Genomic DNA, 13,206 nt, shown 5'->3' on the forward strand with positions numbered 1-13,206 from the left:
GCGGGGTCACGTGACGGGAGACGGCGCCGGCGGCGCGGCGGGCTCGGCTCCCAGCACCCCCTGGCGGGCGCGGGAGGAACGGGCGTGATAGGGAGGACGGCCCGGCAGGGCTCTCAGCAGCCGGCGCACCTGGTGGCCCAGAGCAAAGGCGGGCAGAGCCACCCCCAGCAGAGCGGAGGGCGCAGGCGGGGCCCGGAACCCGGGGCTCCCCGCTCCCCGTCCCCTGTGCACTCCTGTCCACCCATGAACACATACTGGAGCAGACGGTTTGTTTTGTTTTGTTTTGTTTTTTTTAGAAAAAACCAAGTGTCTTTATTCCTGAATAGTTTAGTATGGCGGTGGTGGCCGGAGCCTCCCCGGGAGAGCCCTGGAGCCCAGGGAACCGGCCTAGAGGGCCAGTTAGGGGAGCAAAGGGCGTGAGGATCGGCTCCTCTGCAGTCCGAGTCCTGCAGGGGACGGCGATCAGGCCAAAAGTCTGGACGAGGGGACCCTGGAGTCCCCGACCCGGCGCGCTCCAGCCGTGGGGAGGAGATTGTTCTGGGCGCCTGTGCCGCAGCGGGTCCGGAGACGGCGGCTCGCCCGGGGCTGGGGTGCCAGGACGGTGCCCGGTCCCAGGCGGGGACCCGGGAAAGCCCACCGCCCCCGCTGGCTCTTTGGCCGGCATAGACACTTCGGGCCGGTGCGGCCCGGCCCCCTGTCTACACCTGTTCAAGCTCCAGGTCCCCGTAGAGCAGGGCGCCGCTAAAGATGGTGAGTGGCTCCTCGGAGTGCGCCAACTGCCCCATGACCAGGTCGATGCAGACCGTGTCCCCGGCCTGCAGGGGCAGAATGAGGCTGAAGACGCCCAGGGCGCCCGGGCTGGGCTGGCTCTCGGCCACCGGCTTATTTTCCAGGCCCTCGGGCTCATAGCCACCGGAGTCGATGCGGGCCACGCCCAAGTTAGAGCGGGACAGCACAGCTTCCACCTTCTCGTGCCGGTGCCCAGTCAGCACCGCGCTCAGCAAGTAGCGTCCAGCCAGTGGCGCCGTGAAAACACCTGGGGACAAAGATGGCATTCAGGAGGGGAGACAGGTGGCAGCGTCCTGGAAGGCCTCGGGGAGGCCACCCAGAAAGCCTGGACTAGGGAGGGACCCACTGGGTCTTTTCACCTCTCTTCCACTAGAATGTCAAATCCAGGAGGGCGGGGAATTTGGGGTTTTGTTCATTACCCACCCCCAGTACTTGAAACAGTGCTGGGGCAAGAGCAGGCCCCCGATAAAGAGCTGTAGAACCAATGGCTCCTTCCCTCCCAACCCACCCCTCAGCCCAAGCTATAGTGAGAATGAATACATGAAGGAAAGAATCAGGGTCTCCCAAACCAGAGCATGAAAAAAGTCGCCTTGTCCAAAGGGGCAAGAACAAGAACATATCACTGCACAGCCTTGCTGCTTCCCCGGGCCCTGCGTGCCCGCTCCCAGGCTCACCAGTCTCTGGATCATAGTAGCCCCCATCGTTGAGCAGGACTCTGTCGAAGGGCACTGTTCCTGGTTCAGACCGGGGCAAACTCAGGGCAGCTGAAAAGGCGACCCGGGGCACAGAGGCTGCCGGTGCCCCCTCTACTCCTGAGTGGGGCAGAGTGGCTGTCAAAGTGGATGCTCAGTGCAGAGCTGCCCAGCCCCCTTCCCTCCCTGGTCTCTACCCCCAGCGCTGCCCGAGGGCTTCCATCCTCCAACCCCTAGTTCAGTTCCCCTCCTTCCAGCATCTAATGCGAGGCACTTACCCTGTTCGCCTTGGGGACCTGTGGGAAGAAGAAAGGGAGCAGTGAGAAATAGGGTAGCTCTTGCTAAGTCACTCAGCAAACATCCACTGAGTCTGTCCCACTGTGCTAAGTGCTATGCAGACTGCAAAGCAGGAATCAGGATATCAAGAAAAGGAGGAATGAATAAGGTCCATTCTGTTCAACTGCTGGACTGTAAGCCCTAGCCCCCAGCCTTTCACACCCTATGGAGCCCTCGTAGGCTCAGCCTTGGTCTTCAATACAGCAGTGAGGCTACCATATCCAGTTAGCCAACACAGTGACTGTCCCAGCTCCTAGTCACATTCCTTGTCACTATCAGCCATGTAGGACTCCCAATTCTTTGCCCCTTTCCCCCTTTTCTGTCAAGTTCAGAGTGGAATGTCAAGCCTGGGGCTGCCCAGGGGGGTGGTAACCCTGGCTACAGCATGGATCTCAGCCCACATACCTGGTGGCCCAATAGGCCCCTTTTGTCCATCCTTGCCTGGAGGTCCTGGAGGTCCAGCAGGGCCTGGGGGTCCCTGCACCCCAGGAGGACCTGGGGGCCCAGCCTCACCTGCAGGCCCTACAGTGACAAAACTAAGTTGAAGGACAGTCATATAAGGAGTTTCCAAAGGGCAGAAAGGTGGTTGCTCCATGAACAGGGTGATGGGGCCCCTTGCTACCCATGCTGGAGACCTGGCTGGCAGAGCAGCCCCACCTCCACTCACAGCCCTGTCTGAGCTGCCAGGGGAGGGCAGGGAGCTGGGACCTTGGATCATCTTTTGTGAACAAACCAACCCCTGGGACAGTGCTGGGTCTGCCATTCATGCTGGGTAGAGCAAGGAGAAAGTAGAGGAGGTTAAGGCTGGGTTGCTGTGGGGTAGGAGGAGGAGAAAGGACTTGAAAGGGGTACCCCCCACCCCATCCCTCCTCTTGCCCCCTCACCAGTGAGATCCTTCAGACTGAGCTGGTGAAGCCGGTCCTCCAGGAGCAGCAGGGAGCTGTTGAGGGCACCGAGCCGCCTGCCCAGGCCTGCTTGCCCCCCCAACAGCTTCTCCAGCAGGGCTGCCTGTGTCTGGCTGGTGCTGTTGGTTTCCCGCAGCCCAGCCCAGAGCCCAGCCACGTGTCTGGAAAGGCCCTCACGCAGGCCCTGCAGTCCCCCAGCCACTGTGTCCAATCGTTCACAGACTCCCTCAAGGCGGCCCAATCGTCCCTCTAGGCTGGGGCACTGGCCGGCCTGTGCCTGTCCCTCTTCCAGGCCTCGGAAGCGCTCCTCACTCTCTGTAGCATGCTCTGTGGCCTCCTGCTGCAGCCTATTAATCTCAGAGATGATGCGGTCCTTGGTGGCTCCCAGGTCAGCCAGATCAGAGCCCTGGCCCTCTACGGTGGTCTGGAGCTCATGCAGTGAGTCATTGAGGGAGCTGAAGGTAAGAATAACCTCAGAGAGCTCTCCTTGCAGGGCCTGCAGGGCTGAGCCGGAACTGCCCCCAAACACACTGAAGCCGTCCAGAGGCCCACGGCTTGGTCCCCCAACACCTGGACCAGCCCCAGGGCCCCGAGGTGGTAACAGGGGGCAGGAGCAGCGCTCCACACCATCCCGAAGACGGCCCAGTTCCTCTTGGACACCCCCACAGGCCCCACAGCCCTCCTCCCCACGGGCTTGCAGCAGACCCTCCAGCTGGCCCACTCGCGCAGCCGTGAGATTCAGCTGCAGTGTGAACTCTGTGGCTGTCTCATCCTGCGCATCGATACGACCCTGGAGCTGGCCCACTACCCCTTGCAGTCTTTCCAGCATGGCCTGCCGGGCATCCCCAGCTGCTTCCAACTTGTGCAGGCCAGAGCCCACGAGGTGCAGCTGCCCCTCACTGTCCAGCACCCTGCGCTCCAAGGCACTAAGGATCTCGCTGACCTGGGCGTCTTGCTCCTCTGGGGCCCCAGAGCAGAGCTGCCCACATGCCTGTACAGCCCCTGCCACCTGCTCTTCCAGCAGATCCAGTCGCCCACCCAGCTCCCCACTCACATTGGTCAGCAGCCCCTCCAGTTTCTCTAGTCGGCCCTGGGCAGCAGGCAGCCAGTGGCCCAGGCCCCCAGGACGCCCAGGCCAGCCCTCCTCCTGTTCCTCCGAAGGACCCAAGGTGGAGTTGAATCGGTCCTCCAGGCGAGAGAGGCGGGATGCTAAACTGGTATAGCCTGGGGGGTGACCGCCCTGCCCGGCTGCTCCTCCCAGCTCCGTGCCTCGCCGCCCGCTCAGCACTGTCACTGAGCCAGCCACTACATCCAGCCTCCGCTCCAGCTCTGCTAGACGCCTGCCCAGCTCCGGAGGGCAGCATTCCTGAGGGGGCCTGCGGCCCAGGGTCTGCCCGGTGAGCTGCCGCTGCCGCTCCTCCACAGAGGCCAAGAGCTTCTCCAGTGCTCGCAGTCGCTCCCTGTCCTCCTGCTGCTGCCGGCGGAAGCCATCCAGCCCCGCCAGGCACACAGAGCAGGACTCCTGCAGTCTCCGCTCCAGCTCCCGCAGCGGCTCCTCACTGTGGCCAGGCGGGGCTGGGGCTGGGTCCAGGGCCCTGCCGCTACCGCCACCTCCACTGTGATGGTTGTTGAGATGGCCCAGCTCCTGGTCATGGGTGGAGACGCGGTTGTCCAGGAGCTGCAGCTGCTGCTGGATCTCATTGAGGGTTTCGTGCACACCAGGGCGGGCAGCTGCATCTGCTGGCTGCTGCCTCCCATTAAAGGCTGTCTCCACAGCCCTCTGGACATCTTCCGCCAGGCGCCCACTCAGTCCCTGCAGGACGCCCCGAAGGCCCTGCAGCTCCTTTGTTAGGCTCTGCACCTGCTCCTCCAGCTGCTGCACCTTCTCGGACTCCCCGGGACCTGGGTGAGAGGGGAAGGCATAAGGCAGAGGGGTCAACTTCAGAGCTCAGTGCCTACCTCCTAGGCCCTGCTCTCCCCAACTCCAACGAGGGGTCTGAGGTCCTAGCTGATTCAGCCACTTTTTAGCTGGGTGATTTGGGGAGGAAAATATGGAAGGAAATGCCATTCACTGAATGCCTCTAAGCCAAATTTGTACCAGCTCTTTCCCCCTTACAACAACTCCAGTGGGCAGAAACCATTAGCTCTTCCCATTTTGTACACTGGGTAACAGAGGAGCAGAGAGATTAAGTAACTGGGCCATGGATCACAAGTTTAATAAGCGGCAGAGCCAAGTTCCAACACCAGGTCATCCATGTGACCACCAACCCCAAGTCCTTTCCATTGTCCAGAGTTGCCTCTGAACTTTATGGAAACTGTTTCCTCATCTGTGAAAGGGGAATGACACGTTGTCGCTCCCTCAGGGCGCGCGAAATGGGAATGTTGGGGAGGCACTGTGGGCCCCACAACAGTGGCTATTCCAGGGTGGCACCTCTCCACACCACCACAGGGACAAACTAGGTTCTGCGACAAGCCTGTGGGGGCGCTAGCTGCGTGGTGGGCGAGTCAGCCAGAAGTTCCTGTTTCCATAATGACAGGATGGCTATCTCCCTGGCAGGCAAACACAGCATGCCGCAGTGCCTGGCACGCAGGGAAGGCAAAAGGGACGGCTGCATTCTGGGACCTGCAGTCTCCAGAGGCCACCGAGGGGCCTGGGACCGGTAGTCGGTTGCAGTGCATGCTAGGACTTGTAGTCTCAACTCTCTATCCCCTTGGACCAAGCTTCTCGAAGGAATGCCCCCTTCCTCCCGCAGCTGTTCCCAGCTATGAAGTATCTTGGCCACATGTGGGCGTGCGTGAGCACGTTCTCTTTCTCTGCTTTCTTTTTCTCTGGGTCTCAATCTCTCTGCAGGAGGGCAGGGAATTTCAGGGATCCCATTAACTCCCTTCTGTCCCTTTCTTCTGACTCGGAGCACGGGGTTTTTCCCTCAGCAGCCTGGCCCCACATTTCCCACCCAGCACCATCTCCCACTTCTCTCCCCAGCGGCTCCCATACTCACCTTCCCCCCCTAGTCCACTCAGGTGGCTGCCTGCACTGGAGCCAGAGAGGTTGGGGCGGGCAGGCCGGATCTGGGGCCGTGGTGTGGTAGGTGCAGGACCCAGAGCTGGGGCAGGGCCCTCAGCACAGTCATCACCCCCGTACCCCTGACAGCACCTCCACTCCATATCCGTCACTGTCTTGTAGGCCACGCGGTAGCGAGGGCGGAGGAAGCTGCGGTACCTGGGAGAGGCAGAGGGAGGCCTCTTTACTCCTCCCTGTGCAGCTGCTGGTGGGCACGGCCTGTCCCTCAGGCTGGGTCCCCCTTACTGTCCAGCATGTGGCCTTGCTCACTTGACAGCTGTCAGCATGTTGGCCAAAGGTCAAATCCCTGTTCTTCCTCCCCTTGTCCTGTGCTGGAACCTTGAACTCCCCTCCTTGAGCATGACCCAGCCCAGAGAAAGCATTTGCGGGCTGCTAGGGTGGCCTAGGTAAAAGTTTGCCCTCAACATCCCACCAGCCAAACTGTTGCCTCAGCATCTCCTCAAAAGGGCTATGACTGAAGACCCTGGTCCTGCCCCTTGCTTTGTATGAATTCCCTGAGTTGGCTGCTGGCCTTCTGCCCTAGCCCAACCCCCACCAAGTGCCCACCCTCCCCCAGCAAGGAGGCTCACATGATGCTTCGGGGACACTGGGGCTGGCCCCAGCCACAGGGCTGGTAGTCGGGCTTGATGAAGGTCTCTACTCCATCCTCAAGGACACAGCTCACTGTCCGGGTCACCACGTAGGCACACCAGTTCCTGCAGGTACAACCCCACCTGGACCCAAGGGCCAGAGACACATGCCCCAGAGGAGGGCCCTGGGGCTTCCAGAGGGGCTGAGGGAGGGTCAAAAGATGAAGGGCCCCTGGGGACCAGTGGGAGCCAGGGCTTTGGCAGGGGCAGCTCCCCCCACGCCTTCCTGTGAGGCAGGAATTGATAAAGACTTTTCAAGATGGGGAGAGGAAGCGCAGAATGGAAAACCACAACTACGATAAGTATATCCTCATGGCTAGGGGGTCCTGGGGAGCCTCTGAATTCACACATTCATCCGTGTCCCTTTCTGTCTCAATCCCCACCTTGGTGTGACCTGTATGAGCTGGCTAGCCAGGTCCCTCTGGTGACCCCCTGGATGCTGGCTTCCACCCACCCCTCAGGGGAGAAGATGGGGCAGGAAGGGGTCCAGCCCAGGGTTAAGCGGAGAATAAGCTACTGATAAATCCTGCCCTCCTTGGGGCTTGCAGTTCTACACTCCTGGCCCCATTCATGCCAGCCTCTGATCTGTGTCTGGCTGGAGAGCCAAAAGGAGCAGAGTAGGAGTGGTGTCTCAAACATGGATTACTGGATGGGGCTGAGGAAGCCCTAGAAAGGCATAAAAGGTCTGCCCAAGGATCCCAGGCTGGTACGCAGCTGGCAACTGGCAGGAAGGCCTGGCTCCTGCTTCTCAGGGTAGTTTCCCTGGGCACCTGGGGAGGATGTGGGAGCTGATCCCCCTGAGGTTAGACAGGGGGACCTATCTATTCAGGGGTCCCTGGAAATGCCCAGGAGGAAGTTAACTGTGTGAGGAGCCACCTAATGGGGGGCTTCCTCTCCCCCTCTTCTCTGTATTAGGGTAGGCAAGGCAGGGACCGGGATATCCACCTTCTTCTGACCCACCTTCCCACCCACCCCCAGTCTTGGGCCGGGACCCAGACTCTTACCTGTGTCGGCTGGCAGGCCGGGGGGCACTCTGGGCCTGGGGCCCTCCAGGGCTGAGGGCCCCGCCACTCCCTGTGTAGAGGCTGTAACCACGAGGAGGGTAGCTAGCTGCCCTCACAGCTGTGGTCAGCAGGCAGCAGAGGTAGCAGCTCCAGAAAGTGCTGGGGGCCATGATGGGGGCGCTCCGCGGTGGCCCTCAGAGGCACATCCCAGCCTGACCACTGGCGCCTCTGCCTGGAGCGGGGGATGCCGCTGCTCCGAGGGACAGCGCGGTCAGGTCCTGTCCCCAGCTTCCTGCCGGCAGCCCCCAGCCACACGCCTCCTCCTTGGCTGCCTGGCCTGACCCCTCTCCCCCTCCTCTTTCCTCCTCAGGCTCCTGTCTGTCCCTCCCTCGGTTCCTTCCGCTCTCCTCTTCTCCACTTCTGAGGGGAGTTTGTTCTCTGTGCCCCTGGCCTCCTGCGCCTGGTCCCTGCCCGTCTCAGATGCTGGTTCCTGGGCCTCTGCTCCTTTGCTCAGCTGGCCGTCCTCTGGTCTCCCTGTTTTCCCCAATGACCAGATCCTGGGGGTGACAGGGCTTTGCCCCTGTGGCTGTTGAGAGGCACAAGAGTGGCTGTGGGGCGGGCCCTGGCCTCTCGCCTCCCTCTCTTGCTCACTCCTCTCCCTTCCCCCCTGTCTGGCTGGCGGTCCAGCCTCCCCCTTCCTCCCCCCATCTCTCCAACCATCGTGCGCCACATCTGCTTCTTGTTAACTCCGGGAAAGAGAGAAAAAAAAAGGAAAAACAGAGAAATGTGGAGTTGCCGCCGGGCTTGGGGCCAGCCTCTCAGACGGGCCACATGGAGCGGAGCCGGGGCCAGCGCTGGGGGGAAGGCCCAGGGCTGGTCGCTGAGACAGGGAACGGGAGCTGGAGCCACAGCTCTCCTGGGGCCAGGGCAGGCCTCCCCTGGGAAAGAGACCTGAGAGGCAAGCCTAGAGGGGAGAGGAGGAGGGGAGGACTATAAAAGGGAGAATGGACTTGTAGGCTCAACAGAACATCACTCACCATCGAGTTCAGCTGCCTCCTTTTATAGATGTGAAAGTTGAGGCCCAGAGTGGGAAAGTAACTTGTTCAAGGAAACCCAAGTCAAGAGCAGGGCTGCGATTAGAATCTAAATACCTAGGTCAATGATTTGGGAGAAAGGAGAGGAGAGAGGGTTACTGGGCCAGGGAGGAGAAGGAAAAGGACTCCATTGAGGCAGGCAGGAAATTCAGAGAAGCCAGAAGAGGAAGACAGGAATCTAGAAATGGGGGAGCAGTCTTCTGTCAAGCATGGAGAGGACATGGGCAAGAGGAAAAAGAGTCTCTTGAAAGGCCGAATAAATACGGGTCCCAGGCTTGTCTTGGTGAAGGTCAGGCCATCAGTGGGGGAGGGGAGGGAGGGAGGTAAACTGGGTCCTATCTATATAGTGCCAAAGGATTCACTCCCTAGCCTGGAGGCAAGTCTGATAGCCTCTGTAGCAGGCAAGGAACTCAGTCACATTCAGCCATCAGTCTGACCAGTGATGTCTGAATCTGTCAGCTGGGCTCCCTTCACCATCTGGCCCCTCAGCATTGTGTCCTGGACGAGGTCTCCCTGTGTGTGGGCACACTCAGGAGAGCGAAGTGGAAGGACTACAGAGAAAGGAGGCGAGAGTGCTGTGTGCCAGGTGCCTTGCAGGCACCCAGGTAGCAAAGCATGTATAAGACTCAGTGAGGAGCAGCTGGGGCTGCTGGGGATGGGAGACAAGCTCCAGAACAGAGAATTAACAAGGGCAGGATAGACAGAGTGCCGAGGGGGCCAGACAAATGGATGCAGCATGTTCTGGGGAAGAGGAGGGGGAAGACAGCTGGTTGCTGAGAAGAGTCAGAGAAGAGCTGTTGGAAGAGAGAGAACCTGAACAGTGGCGGGGGTGGGGGGGGGGGGAGTGAAGAACAGAGAAAGGGAGCCGGAAGATTCCAGGTTGGGGAAGGTGGTCTGCCTCAGTTTCCTCCTCTACAACATGGAATAATAATAGTATCCCCCTTCCTAGGTTTGTGGGGATTATGTTAAAACATGTAAAGCACTTAGAAAAGTGTCTGGCATATGGTCAAAGCTCAATAAATGTTAGCTCTTATTTGTGTCAAGAGGAAGTGGGACAGAAAGAGAAGTAGACTGTGGAAAAATTAGGGAAAGACTCAGATAACTGGTTAAGAGCTTGGATTACAAGCATTTGAGTAGGGGTCATTCACATGTAGCAAGAAGACACGGTCAGCAAGAGCAATGGGCAGGGTGTTAGGGGACAATGGAGCTGGTTCCAGCTCCTCCTCTCAGTAGTGTTATCACTTTGAGCAAATCCCATGACTCCACTGGAGGTCTGTTGTCTGCTATGTCTAAGGTCCCTTCCAAATTCTACATTGCAAAGTGATGCAGACTTGGAAGAGGAGGCTGTGACTGCTTGGTGACTGCCTGGGTAATGAGAGACCAGATGAAGGGAGACACCAGAGAAGATTCCAGGGTTTGAGCCAGGATGGGTAAGTCAAGAAGAAGAGCAGGTTTGGAGGAAAGAAAGATGATCTAAGTTTGGACATACTGAATTTAAGATGACAGTAACACATCTCAATGGAAATGCATGTCCAGGACAGGTTAGAAATCTGGGTCTTGATTCTGGGAACAATTTGCAGGGCAATAGTTGGAAACCATGAGAATGGATGCCACCAAATCTTCAATGTGACTCTGAGTGATCTGTCTCTGAGGTCCTATGGCCCAGAATGTGAGCCTGATGGCAGGGAGAAATGTTGGTGAAAAGAAAGAATGCTGGGGTCCAGCCCTGTGGCCAAGTGGTTAAGTTCACGGCTCTGCTTCCACGGCCTGGGGTTCACTAGTTTGGATCTCAGGCACGGACCTACACATCACTCATCAAGCCATGCTGTGGCAGCATCCCACACAGAAGAACTAGAATGGCTTACAACTAGGATATACAACTATGACCTGAGGCTTCAGGGAGGAAAAAGAAAAAGGGAAGATTGGTAATAGATGCTAGTTCAGAACTAATCTTCCTCATCAAAAAAAAAGCATTAAAAAAAACCCCTTATTTATAAAAAGACAGAATGCTGGAACCAATGGAAATGGAAATTTCTGGCTGCTGCCCCTTAGAGGTGTAGGGATCAGCACAGGGAGACTTGAAGGAAATGGTCCTAGGAGATCCTCATTTCATAGGAGCTGTAGTGGAAGGGTGCAGCTTTGTCCCTGGACTCTGCATCAGTTCTAGGCTCTGGCCCTGGCAGGAAGCCGCTTCCCCTCCAGGTTGCCCTGGCTGCTGCTGTGGGTTTTCTTTCTCTGCTCTTTCCCCTCTTCTTTCCCTTTAGGGGGTCTCTAGCAACCTGAAAAGTCATCCCAGCCATCTTGTCACTGCTCAGTTGTTACCCATTCCTTTGCCTGCCCTCTTAAGTTTAAAAATCTGTTATATTTTAAGTGTGTCAAGTCAAAAATGTTGGTTTTGAAATACAATTGCAGTATGTTGCATTTCATTTAGTCCTGTAATTAGGAGCGAAGACCTAGGGGCCAACATGAATATCTGTGAGATCTCAAATCAGATCTGGGTTCACTGAGGAAGCCTGAGGTGTGGGGCATGCAGGCAACAATGGAGACTAGGTTTAGAGAGAATGCAGTGGTGACACTGGCAGGTAGCCACAAATTTCCAAAGCAAGTGGCAAGAGAATTCCTGAGACCGAAAAAGGCTAAGACCCTGGGGCACTAGTACAAGATCTATTTTATAACCTCTCCAAGACAGGGAATTTCCAAGGGTCTAGTGTCAGAGGGAAATCTTGGTTATACTAGGCAAACAACTCATTCAGTCAACCATCACTGACTGAGCAATGAGCTCAGGTGCCCAGGGGCACCAGCAGTAAGGAACACTTTATGTCTAACGCCCCCTGTCAGATGATGGAATATCGGAAGGAAGAAAAGGGAAATAATACGAATTGGGCCTTCGGTCATGAAAACCCAGATAGTAATTCAAGCTTGTGGAGACTCTTGAGCAAAAGTCCACTCCTGCTCAAACGCACACATCTTCCTTTTCCCTCCAACCCTTCCCACAGGTACAGTACTTTAGGAGCCAACCTCCTTGGACTCAGGGTCCAGGCCCCTTTTCCCAGGTCTTGTTGCTTTTTCACTCCTGAACCTAATCCTGACCTCATGTCTTCTTGAAAATGTCAAACTAATCACAGAGGTTAGGCTCCACGCGGGTCCTGGTTCCCCTCCATCCTCTCCCCCTCCCTCTACTCCCCCCAGGATGAGGCTCTCCATGTCTTGCTTCCCACATACTTCTCCATCCAAGCTTTTTTCAAGCTTTGTTAGTTCTTAGCTGAGTCTAGTTTAGTCCTGGAGACCGTTTTTAATCTCAGTTCCTCCAGGCACTAGGCCAAATGACCCATTCAAGCCTGATAAAGACTCGCTGACCTAGGCACAGGAAGTTCTGGGAGGTGAAGGACATTTCTGGATGGTTCCAAAACAAATCTTTTTCCTCTTATCCCTGACCCTGGGACGACCTATTGAGTCCACAGACTGACATGGAGTATGGAATAGAGGACAGAGGATCAGGCAACACTGCCTCTAACCAGTTGTAGAACCTTGGTGAAATCAAGTACCTTCTGGGCCTGTTTGCTTCTTTATAAAATGATCCTGAGGGCCCCCTTCAGCTCTAACAGTCTAGGGTACTTTGTATCTGGGTCAGTTGGTTTCAGGACAACTTGGAAATCTGAAGCACTTCCAAGGGCTTCCCTCATGTCACTTGCAGCCTAGAAATCTACTTTCCAGGGTCTAGTTTTAGAGGTCTAGTTCTGTTTCTACAGTAGATCTGAGTGTCTGGTTGGACTTGGATCCGCTTCAAATTTCTGGGAGACACGAAGCATAATGTGTGTAATCTTTTGAGCCCTAGACCCTCATTTTCCCAGAACAGAGCTGGGACCAGACTGCTCGCTGAGGGACACAGGAGGGAGACATAAGGGAGTCGGGGGTTTCACTATCTGGAGAGGACATGGGCTTGGGATTCTAAATTTCTGGGAAATACTGGGTGGGGGCTGGGGGGTGAGGTAGGGGAGGGCAGGGGAACTACAGACTGCTAAAGGCAGAGACTGAGCTTGAGTCACTGGGCTGGAGCATGAAGGACAAACTGCTAATGGTCCCAGGCCAGGGAAGCCCACTCTGGGCTAGTGCACCCCTAACTCACAGTGCACACAGGCGGCAAGTTGGTTCCCTGACCCAGCTGTTCCAGCCCCATAGCTGCTCCTGTAGTTTTCTTTGGCTCAGAGAAGCAGAGGCATCCCCTGAGCCCTGGCCCCCCTCTACCACAAAGCAACTGGCTTCCATTACTCCTGACAGCTCCAGAGCAACAACAGCCCAGCCCCCGGCCTCAGCCTGGCTCAGTGCCCTTCCCTTTTATGGTGAAGCTGAGGGAAAGCAAGGAGTAAGTGGGGAGTAGGTTCTGGCTGGGCAGAGGGCTGTGGAGCCCGAGAGTGTCTTTCCCCTCACCAGACTGTTGGACATCTACCCAGTCATCTTTCTTCTTTCTCCTCGGTGACACACTCATCTCCGAAACCACGACCCCTCTTGCTTGTCACAGCCCTTCCCCTCCCTCACATCCGGGGGGTGATTTCCCACTTGGTCGCGGTCCCACGGTTTGGGTTTCGGTTCCGGGAGGGTCCGCCCTATTTCAGACGCCCACCTCCGGGGGTGGGGTGGAGGGAGGGAGCCCGGGTAAGGCAGGCACCAGTCAGAT

At 57.3% G+C, this 13,206-nt stretch overlaps 1 protein-coding gene across 4 annotated transcripts; it reads right to left on the minus strand.

Moving 5' to 3' along the window:
• Nucleotides 1-267: 267 nt before the first annotated feature.
• Nucleotides 268-8,117, minus strand: EMILIN1 (elastin microfibril interfacer 1). 4 transcript variants are annotated; one of them, XM_001502554.6, is made up of 8 exons: nucleotides 7,438-8,097; nucleotides 6,374-6,499; nucleotides 5,722-5,942; nucleotides 2,702-4,624; nucleotides 2,223-2,339; nucleotides 1,760-1,777; nucleotides 1,464-1,601; nucleotides 268-1,036 (listed from the first exon to the last, which is right to left on the minus strand). In XM_001502554.6, exons 1-8 carry the CDS (start codon nucleotides 7,605-7,607, stop codon nucleotides 699-701), a joined length of 3,051 nt encoding a protein of 1,016 aa, XP_001502604.3. In that variant the 5' UTR covers nucleotides 7,608-8,097; the 3' UTR covers nucleotides 268-698. The 4 variants fall into 4 exon arrangements, 2 of the variants coding, with proteins under 2 accessions (XP_001502604.3, XP_070091805.1); XM_070235704.1 differs by having other exon boundaries at nucleotides 6,374-6,517; nucleotides 7,438-7,753; XR_011426146.1 differs by lacking the exon at nucleotides 1,760-1,777 and having other exon boundaries at nucleotides 1,464-1,619; nucleotides 2,219-2,339; nucleotides 7,438-8,117.
• Between the last annotated feature and the right edge of the window lie 5,089 nt (nucleotides 8,118-13,206).

Source organism: Equus caballus, chromosome 15, assembly GCF_041296265.1.
Source record: "Equus caballus isolate H_3958 breed thoroughbred chromosome 15, TB-T2T, whole genome shotgun sequence".
Taxonomy (NCBI): Eukaryota; Metazoa; Chordata; class Mammalia; order Perissodactyla; family Equidae; genus Equus; species Equus caballus.